The sequence below is a fragment of the Thunnus maccoyii genome, chromosome 14 (genome assembly GCF_910596095.1).
Source record: "Thunnus maccoyii chromosome 14, fThuMac1.1, whole genome shotgun sequence".
NCBI lineage: Eukaryota > Metazoa > Chordata > Actinopteri > Scombriformes > Scombridae > Thunnus > Thunnus maccoyii.
Genome location: NC_056546.1, coordinates 63105 through 84181, shown reverse-complemented (window position 1 = coordinate 84181; position 21077 = coordinate 63105). Strand labels below are relative to the sequence as shown.

General features: G+C 39.0%; 1 protein-coding gene across 1 annotated transcript; it reads right to left on the bottom strand.

The window, feature by feature from the left end:
• Positions 1 to 294: 294 nt before the first annotated feature.
• Positions 295 to 17228, bottom strand: aifm2 (apoptosis inducing factor mitochondria associated 2). Its single transcript, XM_042434071.1, has 9 exons — positions 17121 to 17228; positions 13253 to 13429; positions 11372 to 11487; positions 10047 to 10166; positions 9837 to 9929; positions 8214 to 8322; positions 4005 to 4157; positions 3731 to 3931; positions 295 to 1703 (listed from the first exon to the last, which is right to left on the bottom strand). Exons 2-9 carry the CDS (start codon positions 13425 to 13427, stop codon positions 1552 to 1554), a joined length of 1119 nt encoding a protein of 372 aa, XP_042290005.1. The 5' UTR covers positions 13428 to 13429; positions 17121 to 17228; the 3' UTR covers positions 295 to 1551.
• Between the last annotated feature and the right edge of the window lie 3849 nt (positions 17229 to 21077).

The following is a 21077-nucleotide window of genomic DNA, read 5'->3' as shown; positions in this document are numbered from 1 at the left end:
TTGATACAGATTTATTTATTTAGTTTTTATACACATTAATTTATTTATTGGCCTGATAACAAATGTAGTCATGAATCATCCCAACTGGAAAACATCACAGACAGTTAGAAATCAGATCTGTGGATTTAATGAAAATGGGATGAGATGAAGCTCTGAGATGTTTACATGTTGAGTCTCTCGTCAGTCTGGAAGTTTCCCAGCTGGCTTGTACTGGTTTAACTGGTTCACCGCACCTCCAGTGTGTCACTGAGGAGCCAATCAGGTTCATCTGGTTTGATGATTCTGTTCAGTTTCTAACTTCTGGAGGTTCAATAAGATTAAATAAAGGTGAGGATCCCATTTTAATATACAGCAGAGTATTTTGATGCCTCCTTCACTCTGATCACTCAGGAGATTTGACTCATTTTGACATATTTAAGGCTGCAACTAAAGATTTTATTAAATGTTTTCGATCAATCGTTTAGTGTCTAAAATGTCAGAAAAGAATAAAAAAAGTTCCCTGAGCTCAAGATGACATCTTCCTACAGATATTAACTTTAAAAACCACAAAAGCTACAAATATGCACTCTGGAAACAAATATTTGCCAACAACTTTAACTGTTAAATATATCTTATATCACACACTTAACTAGCAAAAATGTCAATGAGTCGTCTGAGCTTTTCACTGATTAAAACGATAGAGTTCAGTTTCTACTCAAACACTTCAGTGTTCTGTTACATGATGTTAAAATGATACTTGATGAAGATGCGATGTCTGAAGTCTTTCTGGTTTTTTCATTCCAACATTTTCAGCTGAGAAACCAAAGAAAACTCTCGTCTCTATTTATTGATAATTAGTATTTATTTGACATATGATGGCTCCTGTTTGGTGGCTGGAAGTCTCCCAACACTCGCTGTGGTGTTTCACTTTGTACTTTAAATCTTTCACTTATTTCAATCATGTAAATCACACTTTGAATGTTTATGATTGTGTGCTCATACATCTTATTTGTTGGTATTTTGCACCAGAGAGAGTTTGTCTTGTTTTACTGAAGCTGTCTGTAAAAACCTGATCTTCCGCAGCAATCTGTCCTTTTATTATTTTTCATTGTGAAAGTTTCTGTCTGAAGTTTGAAGGAAACGAGCAGCAGGAGAAACTGTTTTTATTAAAGAAACAAGTTGAATGAGAGCTGACAGATGACGGCAGGATTTTCTGAATGAACACTGAATTTATGATTTCTGCTGTTAAATGTGTTGAATATATTTATGAATGAAACCACATCAAGATGTTCATGTTTTAAATATTTTATTTATTGCTTAAAAAATCTGAATAAAGTATCTTTTTCATTTTCTTAATTTAGTTGTTGTATTTACTGTAAAAATATTAAAGATCAGAGGTAAATGTGCATTAATAGCTGATTTTAGCAGTTTCAGTCTGAACTGCAAATTAACACCAGAGATAATAAAGACACATATGGTGTGTAATCGTCTATTTCAAACACAATCCAAGTTTAATAGAGACAAACTGTGTAACTTTGTTTCTCTTAATAACTGAATCAATGAGTTTGTGTATCAGGGTTGTTTCTGCTGCATCTCCCTCCAGCTCTTCCACAGCAGCAGATCTCGACTCTTCCCCAGAGCGACAACACAACGAGGCAACTTCAACCCATTAAACTGACCAACGCCGTCATCCCGGCCCATCGCCAGCAACATGGTGACGTTACCTGGCAACCAATAACACAGACGGTCAACCAATAACACAGACGGTCAACCAATAACACAGACGGTCAACCAGCAACACAGACAGTCAACCAATAACACAGACAGTCAACCAGCAACACAGACGGTCAACCAATAACACAGACGGTCAACCAGCAACACAGACAGTCAACCAGCAACACAGACAGTCAACCAGCAACACAGACAGTCAACCAGCAACACAGACAGTCAACCAATAACACAGACAGTCAACCAGCAACACAGACAGTCAACCAATAACACAGACGGTCAACCAATAACACAGACGGTCAACCAATAACACAGACAGTCAACCAGCAACACAGACAGTCAACCAATAACACAGACAGTCAACCAATAACACAGACAGTCAACCAATAACACAGACAGTCAACCAGCAACACAGACAGTCAACCAATAACACAGACAGTCAACCAATAACACAGACAGTCAACCAGCAACACAGACGGTCAACCAATAACACAGACAGTCAACCAGCAACACAGACAGTCAACCAATAACACAGACAGTCAACCAATAACACAGACAGTCAACCAGCAACACAGACAGTCAACCAATAACACAGACAGTCAACCAATAACACAGACAGTCAACCAGCAACACAGACAGTCAACCAATAACACAGACAGTCAACCAGCAACACAGACAGTCAACCAATAACACAGACAGTCAACCAATAACACAGACGGTCAACCAATAACACAGACAGTCAACCAATAACACAGACAGTCAACCAGCAACACAGACGGTCAACCAATAACACAGACGGTCAACCAATAACACAGACGGTCAACCAATAACACAGACGGTCAACCAGCAACACAGACGGTCAACCAATAACACAGACGGTCAACCAATAACACAGACAGTCAACCAGCAACACAGACAGTCAACCAATAACACAGACAGTCAACCAATAACACAGACAGTCAACCAGCAACACAGACAGTCAACCAATAACACAGACGGTCAACCAATAACACAGACGGTCAACCAGCAACACAGACAGTCAACCAGCAACACAGACAGTCAACCAGCAACACAGACAGTCAACCAATAACACAGACAGTCAACCAGCAACACAGACGGTCAACCAGCAACACAGACAGTCAACCAGCAACACAGACAGTCAACCAGCAACACAGACGGTCAACCAGCAACACAGACAGTCAACCAATAACACAGACAGTCAACCAGCAACACAGACGGTCAACCAATAACACAGACAGTCAACCAGCAACACAGACAGTCAACCAGCAACACAGACGGTCAACCAATAACACAGACAGTCAACCAATAACACAGACAGTCAACCAGCAACACAGACAGTCAACCAATAACACAGACAGTCAACCAATAACACAGACAGTCAACCAGCAACACAGACAGTCAACCAGCAACACAGACAGTCAACCAATAACACAGACAGTCAACCAGCAACACAGACGGTCAACCAGCAACACAGACAGTCAACCAGCAACACAGACAGTCAACCAATAACACAGACAGTCAACCAATAACACAGACAGTCAACCAGCAACACAGACAGTCAACCAATAACACAGACAGTCAACCAGCAACACAGACAGTCAACCAATAACACAGACAGTCAACCAATAACACAGACAGTCAACCAGCAACACAGACAGTCAACCAATAACACAGACAGTCAACCAGCAACACAGACAGTCAACCAATAACACAGACAGTCAACCAATAACACAGACAGTCAACCAGCAACACAGACAGTCAACCAATAACACAGACAGTCAACCAATAACACAGACAGTCAACCAGCAACACAGACAGTCAACCAGCAACACAGACAGTCAACCAGCAACACAGACAGTCAACCAATAACACAGACAGTCAACCAGCAACACAGACAGTCAACCAGCAACACAGACAGTCAACCAGCAACACAGACAGTCAACCAATAACACAGACGGTCAACCAATAACACAGACGGGCAGCAGACAGATGAGGTGTGTACCAGTGTGATAAGATGTTAGCGGCTTCGCGCTGAGACTGTTGACGATGTTGCTAACGGCGACGGCGGCATGCAGTCCTGCGTGATATGCCATCTTGGGTTCTTTGACATCATTGCAGTCACCCACTGCGAACACGTTGGAGAAACCATTGACCTGCAGGTGGTCGTTGACCTTCAGAGCTCCATTGTCAGCCAGACAGCCAGCTGCCAGAGACAGATAACTGATCAATGACTGACTGATCGATTGATCTGATCAGCAGAGTGTGTGTGGACTCACAGAAGCTAGAGGCGTAGGCAGCAGAGTTGACCTTCAGTCCAGTGCAGCAGATGATCAGATCTGTGGTCAGTTTGTCTCCTTTATCTGTGGTGACCAGCATGTTGCTGCAGGTGACGTTCAGCTGCAGCTCCGACAGGTTCGACACTTTCTGTCCTGAAACACACAGCAGCAGCTTGATCTAGTAGCGCAAACCCTGAACTCTGTCTGCAGGGTGTTCATGTATCAGCATAAACCCTGAACTCTGTCTGCAGGGTGTTCATGGATCAGCATAAACCCTGAACTCTGTCTGCAGGGTGTTCATGTATCAGCATAAACCCTGAACTCTGTCTGCAGGGTGTTCATGGATCAGCATAAACCCTGAACTCTGTCTGCAGGGTGTTCATGTATCAGCATAAACCCTGAACTCTGTCTGCAGGGTGTTCATGGATCAGCATAAAACCTGAACTCTGTCTGCAGGACTTTCATGTATCAGCATAAACCCTGAACTCTGTCTGCAGGACTTTCATGTATCAGCATAAACCCTGAACTCTGTCTGCAGGACTTTCATGTATGAGCATAAACCCTGAAATATGTCTGCAGGATGTTCATGGATCAACATAAACCCTGAACTCTGTCTGCAGGACTTTCATGTATCAGCATAAACCCTGAACTCTGTCTGCAGGGATTTTATTGATCAGCATAAACCCTGAACTCTGTCTGCAGGGTGTTCATGTATCAGCATAAACCCTGAACACCGTCTGCAGGGTGTCCACTCGGCATCATAAACCCTGAACACCGTCTGCAGGGTGTTCATGTATCAGCATAAACCCTGAACTCTGTCTGCAGGGTATTTATTCGGCATCATAAACCCTGAACTCTGTCTGCAGGGTGTTCATGTATCAGCATAAACCCTGAACTCTGTCTGCAGGGTGTTCATGTATCAGCATAAAACCTGAACTCTGTCTGCAGGGTGTTCATGTATCAGCATAAAACCTGAACTCTGTCTGCAGGGTGTTCATGTATCAGCATAAAACCTGAACTCTGTCTGCAGGATGTTCATGTATCAGCATAAAACCTGAACACTGTCTGCAGGATGTTCATGTATCAGCATAAAACCTGAACTCTGTCTGCAGGATGTTCATGTATCAGCATAAAACCTGAACACTGTCTGCAGGATGTTCATGTATCAGCATAAACCCTGAACACTGTCTGCAGGATGTTCATGTATCAGCATAAAACCTGAACTCTGTCTGCAGGGTGTTCATGTATCAGCATAAAACCTGAACTCTGTCTGCAGGGTGTTCATGTATCAGCATAAAACCTGAACTCTGTCTGCAGGGTGTTCATGTATCAGCATAAAACCTGAACTCTGTCTGCAGGGTATTGATTCGGCATCATAAACCCTGAACACTGTCTGCAGGATGTTCATGTATCAGCATAAACCCTGAACACTGTCTGCAGGATGTTCATGTATCAGCATAAAACCTGAACTCTGTCTGCAGGATGTTCATGTATCAGCATAAAACCTGAACTCTGTCTGCAGGGTGTTCATGTATCAGCATAAAACCTGAACTCTGTCTGCAGGGTGTTCATGTATCAGCATAAAACCTGAACTCTGTCTGCAGGGTGTTCATGTATCAGCATAAACCCTGAACTCTGTCTGCAGGGTGTTCATGTATCAGCATAAACCCTGAACTCTGTCTGCAGGGTGTTCATGTATCAGCATAAACCCTGAACTCTGTCTGCAGGGTGTTCATGTATCAGCATAAAACCTGAACTCTGTCTGCAGGGTGTTCATGTATCAGCATAAAACCTGAACTCTGTCTGCAGGGTGTTCATGTATCAGCATAAACCCTGAACTCTGTCTGCAGGATGTTCATATATCAGCATAAACCCTGAACACCGTCTGCAGGGTGTTCATGTATCAGCATAAACCCTGAACACCGTCTGCAGGGTGTTCATGTATCAGCATAAACCCTGAACTCTGTCTGCAGGGTGTTCATGTATCAGCATAAAACCTGAACTCTGTCTGCAGGGTGTTCATGTATCAGCATAAACCCTGAACTCTGTCTGCAGGGTGTTCATGTATCAGCATAAACCCTGAACTCTGTCTGCAGGGTGTTCATGTATCAGCATAAACCCTGAACACCGTCTGCAGGGTGTTCATGTATCAGCATAAACCCTGAACACCGTCTGCAGGGTGTTCATAATTTAACTGCAGTATGGATGAGATGCACCATGTCCTCTAAAAATCATTACGACAGTGTGCTCCCTGTTATTTTTACTTATCAGGTCCATCGACTTCCACCATCTCTGGCACTTCAACAACGGCTACACCACCGTCCATCAATAAAGAACTTTTTAAAGAGTTAGTTTTTAATTCATTTGGATTTGTTATTTATACATATATTTTATATATATTTGTATACCTTTTTACTTTATACTTTTTAATTGTTTACATTTATTGTATTTCGTTTATCATATTTTTTTAATATTAAACAGTGTTTTTATTGTAACTAAGGAGTTTATTACATTTGTATTTTACCATAAATATGTTAAAATTAAAATGTTTAGATTCTATAAATGATTTTTGATTAATATTTGAATTTTTAAATTGGTGTTCTGGAGAAGATAATGGCAATGAAAGTTGGTCAGAAAGACCCCTCAGACTCTAGAAGTGTCTCTGGAGGTCTGTTGCTCAGCTCTTCATCCTCCTCTCACAGTCTGAAACCCCTTGATTATGATTATTACAGCTGCTGGCGATATGAAGATGCCACTGGTTTAATCCAGGTAAGAGACAGATACAAATACTGTACAATATCTGCACCTGTTAATAAGATGTCTGTTACTTTGTGCTGTTTGTTGACACTGTTCTCTCATCGATGTTTCTGATATTTCTGATTGAACATTAATGAGGCATCGTTTTCTTACTGCATCAGTCACAGGCCTTCATGTCAACAAATCATAATATACATTGGCTTATCATAATAATCAATCATTTTTGTTGTTCTTATTTAATCTGAATTTATTACTGACTTGTCTGAGCTTATTATTATTATTTCAAAGTAGCCTAACTTTTGGTAAAAGGCATCATCAGCTCTTTGAATGGCTTATTATGGACCCACTGTCCAACACTCATATTCACACAAACTCTGTAATGATGCGTGTTACTTATCCGGTAACTAGTCTCCTCAGATTAAACAAGCATGTAAACTGGTGTTATGTTGGAGCACCATGGCAGGGATTACCTAACACCTGCAGTTTGTTCTGCAGAACAAAGTCTGTTAAAGGCCTTAAATATGGTCAGAACCTGTTTTTTATTCTTTATCCAAATACATCCAGGCTAATTGTCTTATTATATTAATATATGCTATATTGTTTGGTATACTATATAAGTTTGTTAGAGCATTTGACCAAATAGCCTTAACTTTTGTAAATGAGCTCCGAAAAAGGTTTTATTTATTTGTCAATGTTAATGTTAGTCTATAAAGGTTCTGCAAAATAGGAGATTGACCATCAACAGTTGTGTATGCATGCAGTCTATTAATTTATGTTTTAGCCTTATTATTATTACTATTACTATTATTATTAGAATATTAATGCATATAAAATAATCTGTGCACTCTGCACGCATATTAACAACACATTGTGGTCACCTCTAGACGTCTTTTTGCCAACCGAGTTCAAAATTCCTAGAAGTGCCTCTGAAACTTAGTACATTTACTCCAGTATTGTACTTTAGTACAGTTTAGAGGTACTTGTACTTTCCTGGAGTATTTCCATGTGATGCTACTTTCTACATTTCAGAGGGAAATATTGTACTTTTTACTCCACTACATTTATTTGACAGCTTTAGTTACTTTTCAGATGAAGATTTGACACAATGGATAATATAACAAGCTTTTAAAATACAACACATTGTTAAAGATGAAACCAGTGGTTTCCAACCTTTTTGTCTTTTGACGTCTTACAAAAAGCAGTGTGTAGTCGGGGTCACATTTACCACTGGACTAAACTAGCTAACTGTATATAAAGTAGTGTAAACTAGCTCCACCTCCAGCAGCTACAACAGTAACATGCTGCTCTAACACTGATGCTTCACTATTAATAATCTAATGATGTCATATATAATAATATATCAGTCAGAGGGACCAAACCACTACTTTTACTTTGCTGTATTGGTACTTTTACTGCAGTAAAGGATCTGCGTACATGGAGGTGTGCTCTTACCCAGCAGCAGCTCCACTCCTTTCTCCAGCAGAACCTCCTTGGCCTGCTGTCGGACGCTGGGCAGCAGCTCCGGGTCGGCCAGGCCGATCCTGGAGTGGATCAGAACCACCTGGACACGAGAGAAACCCCAGAATCAAAAACTGAAGCTTCTTTTTTATTTTTATTTTTTTTAAATGTTGCAGTTTTCTTTCTTATTGCCTGAATGTTAAATTACTTTCTAATTTAATTAACTTAATTGTTTGTAGTTCTAGCAGTAGTGGTAGTAGTGGTGGAAATAGCAGTATTATCAGTAGAAGTACTAGTAGTAGTATGAACAGAAGTAGAAGTACAGTAAAGGCTGGATGTTGCATGGCTGTTATATTATGTTTTCTGTCTCCAGCCCACCTCCTAACATTTGACAGATGTGTGACCTGTGAGGAGAGGATCACCTGATTAGCAAGCTAACCCACTAGCATGTTTACTCCCGACTCACTGTTGTGTGAGCTGATATGTTATCTCATAGACACACTGTGTTGTTGATTTATGAGCTTTTAATTTAAAATGTTTCACATTTCAGCAGGAATTAATTGTTGAGGATGATGTTTGTTTTTACGTCATTAGCATTGAGCTGCGTCCTGTTATCAGATTCTTCTCTGATCAGACGTTAACACATATTAACTAACCTTTGATACAGAAATTATAACTAACTTATACTGACGGGATCTTTTTACATTTACAAATGTTTTGGAGTGTTTCAATCAGTCCAAACTAATGAGAGGTGAAAGAATAAAGAAACACAGCAGGTAGATTATTGGCTTTATAGTGTTTTTCTACATTCTACAATGACTGTTATGTTTTGTTTTGCAGTAAAACCAGACAAGCTAGCAAGGTCATCAAAAACTATCAAAATACTTCACAGAGTGCATTTATCACCCGATCGTCTCTCCAGGTTTAAACCTACAATCTCTTCAATGTGCTCTAAATACAAAATAAATACTGGCAACCTTACACATTGTCTAAAATACATGAAACTGTCCTGTACGAAATGCGGAACATGTCGGTAACTGAGCTTGAATTTGATCCAGTATCTCTCCTCCCTGGTCTTCCTGATATGCATATTACTAATGTATATCATAGAAATAGTGTAGAATAATAAAAGGCTGAATTGTGTAATTCACTCCAAGACTGTTTCTTTGAACTAATTGTGTAAACTCTCTCTCGGATATGTGAATGTGTTTTAACTAGAACTTTGATATGAAGTATATGAACTACTGAGGCCCAGCTCTGGTGGCTGCTGTGAACGATGTTCCTGTAGAAAAGGAGGTTTTTCTTTTCGTTGTCTATGCTGAGCTAAACACTGTTATATTTTAGACTCTCTCTCTCTCTTCTTGTTGAGTGCAAAAAGTAAAATTCAATAAATATATTTGGAAAAAAACCCAACCAGCCTACTGATGGTTTCGACTGTGTCTGTCAGTCAGGTGACCCCTGCTATGAGCCCCTCTACAGTTACTCTGTGTAAATCCACAGATATTTAGCTGTATGTTGTTATATCTCCCTGACATGTAACAGCAGCAGCCACTAAACAGTGTAATTAACCTTTAAACAACATTTTATCTGACAGATCCCAGGTCAGTTTGTCGTCACCTTCTTATCTGGATACTCTGTCTTGATCTCAGCAGCCATCTCCACCCCGGTTGAACCACCGCCCACCACCAGCACCGAGCCTGCTGCCTGGACCTGAACACACACACACACACGTTGGATGACGTATAATGATCTCATGATGTATATAAAATATAAGAGAAATAAGTTGTCTCGTCTTTCTGCAGACTCCAGTGTTACTCTGTATCAAACCTGTGTGACGAAGTCCTCATAGGTCTGGATGGCAGTCTGGTACGTTGCCACGGTGTTGAACTTCCCGGGAAATGACCCGTCGGTCCCCGTACACAGGATGAGGTGTGAGTACTGGATCTCCTGCAGCACAGAGCACCAAACTCTTAAAGGTCAGGTCTCATTGTTACCATTTAACATCTAACATCATTTATTATAAGATGAGGAGAAGCAGAACTGCTGTCAGACAGAACCAGCTGATCCAGAACAACTCAAACATCTTATAAAGTTTTACTGTTTATCCATAAATCTCTGAAAGGTTCATCAGATCTTCTCACAGTAAGAAGCTTCCAGAGCTCTCAGCTCAGCTGTTTCTGGTCTTGTTTCCTAAAGTTAAACACGATGACGCTGTTTTCAGGTTCTATGATGCTCACATGAACTACCTGAAGATCTCAGACTGGAGACGATGCCGACCGCTGGTACAGTTTTTCCAAATGGTTCCCTGACGGATCAATACCGAGTCCACATCTCATTCTGAGATAAAAACACTAACAACAGGCAGCACATGAGGATCATTTCATGGCCGTCTGTGAAGTTACATCACTGTTTTATTGTGTTTATGTAGTTTCATGGTTGATAGTGTATAAATGTGCATATAGTGTAAATACAGTCAGATGTGTAGCTCTCGATAGAACGTACTACAGTGCGTGACAGCGAGTCTTGTTTTTTGGTTGAATATCGATGTATTTCAGTGTGAATACGTGTTTGAACATAAACTGAAGGGAAGTGAGGACGTAAACATGTCAAATGTTTTGTTGCTTGTTTGTATTTGAGTGAGAAATGTTTTGAGGACATTTGAAGGCTGTAGTCACTGAACGCTTTCTGTGTGAAAACTATGCAAATGTGTCACAGTTTGATCCTGAATTGTTGCTGTTGAAGAGTTTGAACATGTGGACTCAGTATTGATCCCTGCAGGGAACCAATAACAACTGTAAATCTAATCTGAAGAAATCTGTTTATCACAACTTTTAATTACATTTTAAAGCTGAACTTCAACTTTCATTGTTTATGCTGTTTTTTAATGCTCCTTTACTTTTTATTTTCTATCTTATTTGATTTTTTTTTTTACTGTTTTATTACTTTTTGTTCTTATATTCTTTTGCATCATCTAAGGCACTTTAAATGTCCTCGTGTATGAAGTGTGACATATAAACTGACTTTTGTGCCGGTACAACAACGTGATAAACTGTCTGTTATGTTGGAGTCCAACATCAGCTTCATGACTTTAACTCTCAGTGAATTAGACGTGAATCAGCCAGCAGATGGCAGCACAGTCAGCGTGTCCTCACCCTCCCTCCCTGCAGGACGACCATCTGTCTGTCAGTGTCCACTCGCTCCACTCGGCCCTGAACGAAACTGTGTCCAAAAGTGTTGGCGTACGGGATGAAGGTCCTCTGAGCAAAGCCTGCAGGAGGTCAAAGGTCACAGTATGACACACACTGGTTATCACAGTTATTACTGGCTGCAGACTCAGACGCTGGGAAAGCCCTCTGTGACACCACAACAATCATAACTTTATTACTTTAAGACTTTCTGGGGCTTGTTTATACTTTTGGGTTCGCTCAGTTTCTTCATAAGGCGGATCTTTGCAATAGTAAAACCCTGAATTTGGATTTATCTAAAGCAGTAGCTCTTTCTGATCTGACTGTCTCGCCAGCCATATATAATTTGAAGCATCAAACTTGGACAGGTATTTTCAGCATCTCATACATCAAGTGCTAGAGGAGTAACTGTATTGATTCATAAATCCGTTCCAATGCAGATACAGGATGTGGTTGAGGATCCGACTGGGAGGTTTCTGATTATTCATGGATCTTCTTATTTGGATGTTACTCTTGTGCAAACTAGGAAAACAATACAGTGCTTCATCCAAGAAATTAATCTAATAGACATTTGGCAACATCTAAAACCAAAGACTAGAGAAAACTCTTGTTTCCTCGGCAAACACCAAACCTATTCAAGAATCAAATTATATTTAAATCTCAGCTGGACTTGAAGGATGTCATTATAATGGCAAGACCACAATGGTTTTATACAGGGAAGACAAGACTTCCACAACGTCAGGAGGGTACTAAATATCTTATACAACCAACAAGGGGAACCAAACATCGTAATCCTTTGAACTGATGCAGAGAAGGCCTTCAACAGAGTTGAATGGCCGTATCTATTTAATGTCTGGATTTGGAAAGAAGTTTTGTATATAGTCATGCGGATGATACTGTAGCTGTATGATGATGATGCAACTGTATGTGCCTGTAAGGGCTGATGATCATACTCACATTACTGAATTAGAGGCCTTCTTGGCTGCTGTGAAAAATTGGATGTCACTAAATTTTCTGCTTCTAAACTCAGATAAAGCTGAGATGCTGGTCGTTGGCCCTGCTAGACACTGAAACCAGTTCCATCAAGTCACAGAAACACTCGACAACTTTGTGATTTCACTAAGTGTGGCATCCACGAATCTCGGTGTTACATTTGATGCACGCCTCTCCTTTGATAAACACATTAAAGGAATCACCAACACTGCCTTTTTCCACTTATATAACGTAGCTAAAATTTGGTCTTCCCTGTCCATGGCTGACGCGGAGACTCTAATACATGCATTTGTTTCATCCAGACTTCATTACTGTAGTTCTCTGTTTTCTGGTATTAATTAAAAAAAGAATAGAAAAGTAAAAATGTATTTATAAAAAACTTGGAAAGATATCAGAAAAAAACATAAAATTAAGAAAATACAGAAAATAAATTGGGGAAAAACTTCTGAACAATACAGAAAAAAATAATGATAAACGATTTAAAAAAGATTGCATATTTTTGCTAATAAAAATTAAAATGGAATAAAATAATTTCAAAACATTGATAGAATTTAACAGCATTACGACCTAAAATTCTCCTAAAAATAAAACTAAAAACTTCTTATAAAAAAAAATACAAGTAAAACAAAAATGAAAAAAACAAAAAGTATGGATTATATTAATTATAAATATTAAAGTGAGTACTTGGCTGGACAGACGCTCATAGTGCTGCCACGTTGTGATGGAAAGCGTCTGTTATGTTGAATAATGATGATAGTATGATAATAACAACAACAACAACAACAACAATAATAATAATAATAATAATAATAATAATAATAATAATAATAATAATAATAATAATAATGTGAATACCGGGCTGGACGGACGCTCGGAGTGCCGCCACGTTGTGATGGAAAGCGTCTCTCATGTCGATTAGAGTGAAGTTGAGTCCTTGAGACTTCAGCTGCTGAGCTGCTGCAATGCCGCCAAATCCACCGCCAACCACCACGACATGGACACCCTCTACTGACGAGGCCTGACCCCCCATCTCTGCACACACACACACACACACACACACACACAATAACACACAATGTTGAAGCCCAACAGCACCTCCTGGTGGATGAACATGAGAGCAGCAGAAGGATACAGTGGACACAATTGTGAGGACAATTTTGTTGTTGTGCATTTATGTAATTGCCAAATATTTACCTGTTAAACACTTCCTGTTAGAATTTAAGTTCATTGTTGAGATTTTGTGGACTTTTAGTCGTTTCTAGACCATAATTTGGTATCATGTGGCTAATACACCCACTGCTGTGATTCTGCAGTTCTTCAGTTCTGAACTTTGTTATTATTCAACTCTGTGTTAGTTTGGTTTAGTTGTTAGTTGATATGTTTTCCATGAAGAATTTAAAAAAATATTTCATCGTGTTGAATCACACACTGGTAAATTTTAGTGTCATGTAAATGCAGGGGGGGAAATAGGTATTCGATACGTCAACATTTTTTTCAGGAAACATATTTTCATTGCAGCTATTCACATGCAATTAAGACGAGACATTGGTATTAACTCAATAAGGCAACACAGCTAAAGAAATCATAACGTTCCAATCAATAAAACAGTTCTGTGCATTAAATTGGAAGAAAGTATTGAACATGCTAACTAAAATACTTGGTGGAGAAGCCTTTGTTAGCAATGAACTTCAAGACGCTTCCTGTATGAAGACACTAATCTCTCTAATCCATCTCTTCAGGAGGGTTTGTTCCATTCTTCTAAGCAGACAGTCTTCATATGATGAAGACTCCGGGGGGTGCTGGTGAATCTTTATCTTCAGTTTCTTCCACAAATGTTCTATTGGGTTCTAGTTGGGTGACTGACTGGACCTTTCCAACATCTTTATTGTCTTTCTCTGGAACCAGTTGAGTCGCCTTTGCAGTGTGTTTTGGATTGTTGTCTTGTTGGAGGGTCCAGCTGTGTCTCATCCTCAATGTCCTGGTGGATGGAAACAGATTCTTCTCAATGAGACCATGAGATAGAAACAGCTCCAGATCATAAAGCTTCCACCTCCAAACTTCACTGTAGGTATTTTTATGGTCATATGCAGCAGAGCCGTTTCTCCTCCAAACATGGCGTGTAGTTAGAGCCAAAAAAAGAATTTGTGTCTCATCTGACCACATCACATTCTTCCAGTAATCTACAGGCTTCTCCAGATGTTGTGCAGCAAACTTCAAACAAGCTTCAACATGTCTTTTCTTCAGTAATGGAGTCTTATGGGGTGATCGTGCATGGAGATTGTGATGGTGGAGTGCATTGCCTTTTCTTTTCTGTGTGATAATTGTACCTGCTTCTTCCAGGTCTTTCTGGAGCTCTTCGTGAGTGGTCCTTGGATCTTTGTCTACTCTTCTGACTAATTTTCTTACTTCCCAGTCAGCAGTCTTGCGAGGAGCTTCTGTGTGTGGCCGGTTGTTGGTGGAGTGTTAATGGTCCCAGTGGTGCTTGTGGGAACATTTAGGAGTTGAGGAATCAGTTGCTAACCGGTCTCATTCAACAATCTTGTTGTGAAGGTTTTGTCAGAGCTCGTTGCCTCTAATCATCATGAGATGGTTCTTATGTGACAGTTTGGCAGCAAATGATGCGTCACAGATGTTAACCCTTTTAAAAGAGTGGAAGTGCTAACAGCTAACTGCTAACAGTCTTCATGTTTCATTGACCTGCACTGATTCTCAGAAAACTCATCTTCTTTCAATGTTATCAGCCCATTAAATGGTCATTGTCATCAGACCCATAGATCTGAGGTAGTATGACCCTACTCTCTACCTCCTGATTGGCTCAGTGAGCCATTATCATCTGTTGGAAAGCTGGATCACCACAGGGACATCCAAGTCTCACATCAAAATGTGTAACAGCATCGACGTCACGTGACTGTCATTTCTTTCTGTGAAAACAAAAAGAATGGCTGACAATCCTCACCAACCTCACCACTAGATGCCACTAAACTCTTCACACTGGACCTTTCATGAGCTGATAAAATCTGAATCGGGTGGAAAACTCACCTGAACCCTGAACGTCTGACTCTTAAACCTGAAAGTCTTCAGTTCAGTACCCAAAACACAGAGACGCGTCCTCATTATCACACTGAACAGATTTATGTCACCACAACATGAGTAAGACATCACAGGAGAGCTGCAACGATTCACTGATTCATTGATTAGTTGACTGACAGAAGATTAATTAAACTATTTTGATAACTGATTAATTGTTTTAGTTAGTTTGACTCTTGATAATTTGGGGACTTTCTGTGACGTACATGACAGTAAACAATATTTTTGCAGTTTTGGATTATTGATCAGATAAAACAAGACAATTGAAAGCTCTATGAAATCATAATGAGCATTTTTCACTATTTTCTGACATTTTACAGACAAAACTGGTAATCAATTAATCAAGAAAATAATGTGCAGATGAATCAATAATGAAATAATAAAAATAATTCTTGGCAACAGCTTTACAACACAGTGACACACAGAGAGATGATCAGTCTGTCGTCACTTCAGCAGCTGTTTAACACAGTGAACTTTATCACTAATGACACATCACTGCTCTGTGGGTCACAGTGTCGCATGAAATCATCATCTCATTAGTTCATCTATAAACAAGTTCACATCTCTTCTTACATTTACATCCTGAAAGTACAGAAACATGATCCAGTAACTCATTTATCTTTATATCTGTCCAACATGTTCACCTGAACCTTTTAAAATTATCTCATTCATTCCTTGTTGGTCGAGGCCGTCTGTCTGCAGTCGTCTTGTTTCTATTTGCTGATTGTCTGATTATGAATGTTTCTTGTTCTCAGGTGTCTCTTTGAAGAGAGAACTTGATCTCAGTGAGACTACTTGATTACATTAAATACAAATAAAAACTGAGAATGTTTAGTCTGATCCCTGAGTTTCAAAGTTGGCAATTAATTTAATTGTTGACAACTAATCGAGTAATTGACTAACTGTTGCAGCTTTAAAATGTAATAATAATAATAATAATAATAATAAAATAATAAAATGAAAGAACTCATGCTGTTGCATCATGAGTAGTTTAAATACATTCTGCTTTTATCACGTTCAAACTTTTACAGTTTTACTGCAGGACTTTCTCATATTAAAGTATTGATTTAGTGTTTTAGTACTTTTTGTCCGCTGTTTTCAGGAACGTGATGTTTCCTCAGCACGTCCTGTTGCTTCAGAATCTCAGCAATGATGTAAGATACAGGATATAAGTAATAATCTCAGTAAAGATGTGAAATACGGGATATAAGTAATAATCTCAGTAAAGATGTAAAATACAGGATATAAGTAATAATCTCAGTAAAGATGAAGATACAGGATATAAGTAATAATCTCAGTAAAGATGTGAAATACGGGATATAAGTAATAATCTCAGTAAAGATGTAAAATACGGGATATAAGTAATAATCTCAGTAAAGATGTGAAATACGGGATATAAGTAATAATCTCAGTAAAGATGTGAAATACGGGATATAAGTAATAATCTCAGTAAAGATGTAAAATACGGGATATAAGTAATAATCTCAGTAAAGATGTGAAATACGGGATATAAGTAATAATCTCAGTAAAGATGTAAAATACGGGATATAAGTAATAATCTCAGTAAAGATGTGAAATACGGGATATAAGTAATAATCTCAGTAAAGATGTAAAATACGGGATATAAGTGACTCACCGGCTTCAGGTAAACGTTCAGCTGTCTTTTCTTTCGGAGTTTCTGCAGTTTGTCTGTCATCACTGTTATCACAGCTGCGTGTTTCTTCCTCTGACGACACGAGCTCTCTACCAATCACGGCCCCGCCCCGCCCACCTCGTGGGGAGGGGGGCGGGGCGGGCTCTTCTGCTGCCTTCAGTGCTGTGGGAAATATTAAAGTCCGTTCTGAAACGCACCTTTTGGTCAAAAATTAAACCACTTCTCTTCCTTCATGCTAACACACTGTTGTATCATCTGTTTTATTATTACTGTTGCTTTCATCTTCAGCCATTTTATTATTGTTGGGCATTTATACAATTAAATTTTGTTTTATTTTTAAGAGTCTGATTTTATCTGTGTCATTGCATCCTGAGATGTTTTAATCCTGGTTCAACATTTACACAGCTTTACAACTTTGATGTAAGTGCTGTATAAATAAATTGTATTATTATTATTATCATTATTATTAATAATAAGAGGCCATATGTATAAAGCAATATGAGGCAAAATGTAACAGAAAATAAAAACAGGCAAATAAGTTCTCATAATACATAAAATATAAAGTCAAAGTCTTACAAATTTAATGACCTGTGATGAAGTGAAAAAAATCTGATTAGTAACTGCAAAAAAAAGAAAGAAAAAAAGAAATACATTTAATGAAATAAAAGTATATGATAAAATATATATTTATTAAGTTATATAGACTTTTTATAATCTATTATTCTATTAATCTATTATCTATTATTATCTGTTATCAAGACATTCAAGTTTTAACCTTTAGTCTTACTTTAATCTCTTGCATGTGAATAAAACATCACATATTCCACATGTAAAACATACTTATAGGCACATGTGGTTTTCAAGTACTTCACAAATTAAATATTTTTAAAAGTTATAAATATTTTAAACCTCAACAAACTGAGGAAGACTGTGAGATGTGGTTGAAATCTCTAGAAAAAGCATGTTTCAGATATAAAGATTTCACATTGAGCCACATGAGGTTTATGGACATTTATGTTTTAATATCGTTTGAAAACATATGAGCTTTTTTTAAAAACTTTATTTCATCATCACAATACCAGGTTGTATTGTTATGGCCCTGTCACATCCTGCCAGGACTCTTCCTGTTTTTGTTCTTTTGGGTTTTCTAGGATACATTTATGTTGCCTGGTCATTTGGTTGAGATCGTTTATGTTATTTGACTTATCTTTGAAGGACTCTCTGGCATTCGCAGTTAGATTGTGATGTTGTGTGCTTGAGTTTTGTGTTCTGGGACTTTCTGACTTGGTGTTACTTTGGTTGCCTTTTATTGGTTGGTCTGTTGTCTGTCTTCCTTGTGTTTCCTCTGCCTCTCGTTCTGTGTGTGTGGTGGGCAAGCCTTTCCCTCCACACTTTCCCTTTAGTGTCTTACCTAGTCTATCAGCTCGCAGTCTGCCCTTGTGTTGTGTCACTTGTTCCTTGTTGTCTGATTACTTTAGTTCCTGTTTTATTTTGAAATGTTTTCTCCTTGTGTTTTGTTACCTTTACTTCCTGTGTTTTCCTGCCTTTGTTGATTGTCTCGTGTGTTTCACCTGTGTCTTGTTTCACTCACCTGTGTTCAGTTTGTGATCAGACTCTGTGTATTTAAGTCGTGAGGTCTGTACTACAAAGCAGGATTTAGGGTTAACGAGGTAACTTCAAGTTTAACTCTGAGTTTTCAGTCCTACGACACTGGTGCACTTCCTACCGTGGTTCATCACCATGGAAACTGGTGCTGAACAGCTAACCTGCTCTGGAGCAGGTCAACTTCAGAGGATCAACACCCTGACCACTGACCAATCACATCACTGGAAAGAAAGAGTCATCATTCCTACAAGATCCCGACATGGATAAAAGTCCCGAATTTACAGTAAAATGACATGTAAGAAGATCAATATATATTTTTATAGGTCAGTAGAAACATTTCATTGTTCCATGTTTCTATTTCCGCTCTGGTTTTAAAAACAGAGCTTCTAACAAACAGAGAGATTGTTTACGACAGTAGACACATTATGAAGATTTTAGCTGCATTTTAATAGTTGAAGTTGATTTTCTCCCGGAGTGAAGCTGACAGCAAAGATGATTTTACACTCTGATTCATCACTGCAGTCAGAATAACATGAGACAACTGTGTGATGAAAACTGCAAATAAAAATGAAATATTGTCTTTTTATCAGAAAAATAATCCACACTGTTAATTGGCTCCCATGATTATAAAGCAACATTTGGGTCAGATAGACTCATCAGTCATTAAATACTTTTACACTCTTTACTTCAGCAGCAGAAACAGTCTGACAGCACTTTAAGTTTGTTATGTGACATATTCAGATGGTTTCTTCTTCATTTCAATTTCCAATTCAATTTTGTTTATGTATCACCAAATCACTACAAAAGTCATCTCAGGGCACTTTTCACATAGAGCAGGTCTAGACCATACTCTTAAATTTACAGAGACCCAACAATTCCCTGATGAGCAGGAACTGGCAAAGGTTGTAAGGAAAAACTCCCCTTTAATGGGAAGAAACATAAGCAGAACCCGGCTCTCGGTGGACTAGTTTTTCTGCATCTTTTTGAGAAAGGATGTGCCTGATTTTTGCAATATTACGTAAGTGAAAAAAGGCGGTCCTTGAAATTTGTTTAATATGGGAGCTGAAGGACATACCCTGATCCATATCTTAATATGTATCTTTAATACAGTAAAGAGTAAAGTGCAGAGTAAAGGACAATACTTGAGTAAATGTACTTAGTTACTTTCCACCACTGACACATTCATAACTTGTCTTTAATAATCATATGAAAGCTTCAGTTTTATAGAGCAGTTTAAGCAGGGAGCCATGGTTAGGGTTCCCGGGAACCGGCAACGAGATCAGATGCACAGTCCATCACTGCACCCTGCCGAGACCAGTTTTATTTCTCATTCAGGATATATGGTGTCCATTTTAGAGATCCAGATTCTTTCTGCCCTTCTTCTCTGACCTCTGGTCCACTTTGGATTAGTCTGTAAGACCGTGGCTTGGACTGAGTGCCATCCATGTTGTACAAAATGATTCACCAGTGTGTCTCTTTTTGCCTTAAAATATTATATTTGTGTTGAGTGAACCTCACAGCTATGGAATTTTTGGTTTCACCAACATATAGCAGTCCACACTGTGCACATGTTATTAAGTAAACACGGTTTTAAGAGTGTACATTCCCCCATGTATGTGTATTTGCTGCGCAACCAAGTTTGGTGCTTGAAAAATTCCCCCTGACCTCTCGAAAGTTTGTTTTAATCACTCTAACCAATCTCACTGCAGATGCAGAATATGTTATGATATATGTTGTTGTTGTTGTTGTGATTGTTTTTCTTCTGTCCCCCCTCCCCCTTTCCCTCTCTCTTTCTCTCTCTCAACCCAACCGGTCAAAGCAGATGGCCGCCCACCAAGAGCCGGGTTCTGCTTGAGGTTTCTACCCGTTAAAGGGGAGTTTTTACTGCTGCTGTCGCCAAGTGCTGCTCATGGGGGAATTGTTGGGTCTCTGTAAATTAAAGAGTACGGTCTTGACCTGCTCTATGTGAAAAGTGCCTTGAGATGACTTCTGTTGTGATATGGCGCTATATAAATAAAGATTGATTGATTGATTGATTGACACCACCTGAGGTTTAGTTTCCAGGAATGTTTTTAAGGATTTCCTGAGGAAGGATCTAGAATACCCTCTAGTGCGAAGCGCTGAAAACAACGTTGTCGTGGCTTGTCTAAAATCTTCCTTTTGAGTGCATATTCTGTGAAACCTCAGCAGTTGTGACTTTACCAGGCCTGCATATGTGTGTTTGGGATGGTGACTGGTTTTATGGAGCAGAGCGTGAGTGTCTGTCTCCTTAAATACTTTAATATCCAGGTTATTGGTGCTCTGGAAGTTCTGGCCCTTGTATGTGGTGGTGTC

Excerpts from the sequence above, each read along its gene's own strand:
- aifm2 (XM_042434071.1), bottom strand. The coding sequence starts at position 13,427 with ATGGGGGGTCAGGCCTCGTCAGTAGAGGGTGTCCATGTCGTGGTGGTT. Across the intron at positions 10,167-11,371 it reads TCGTCCTGCAGGGAGGGAGG|GAGATCCAGTACTCACACCT; the intron begins GTGAGGACACGC and ends TCTGTGCTGCAG. Across the intron at positions 3,932-4,004 it reads TGCCTACGCCTCTAGCTTCT|CTGGCTGTCTGGCTGACAAT; the intron begins GTGAGTCCACAC and ends TGTCTCTGGCAG.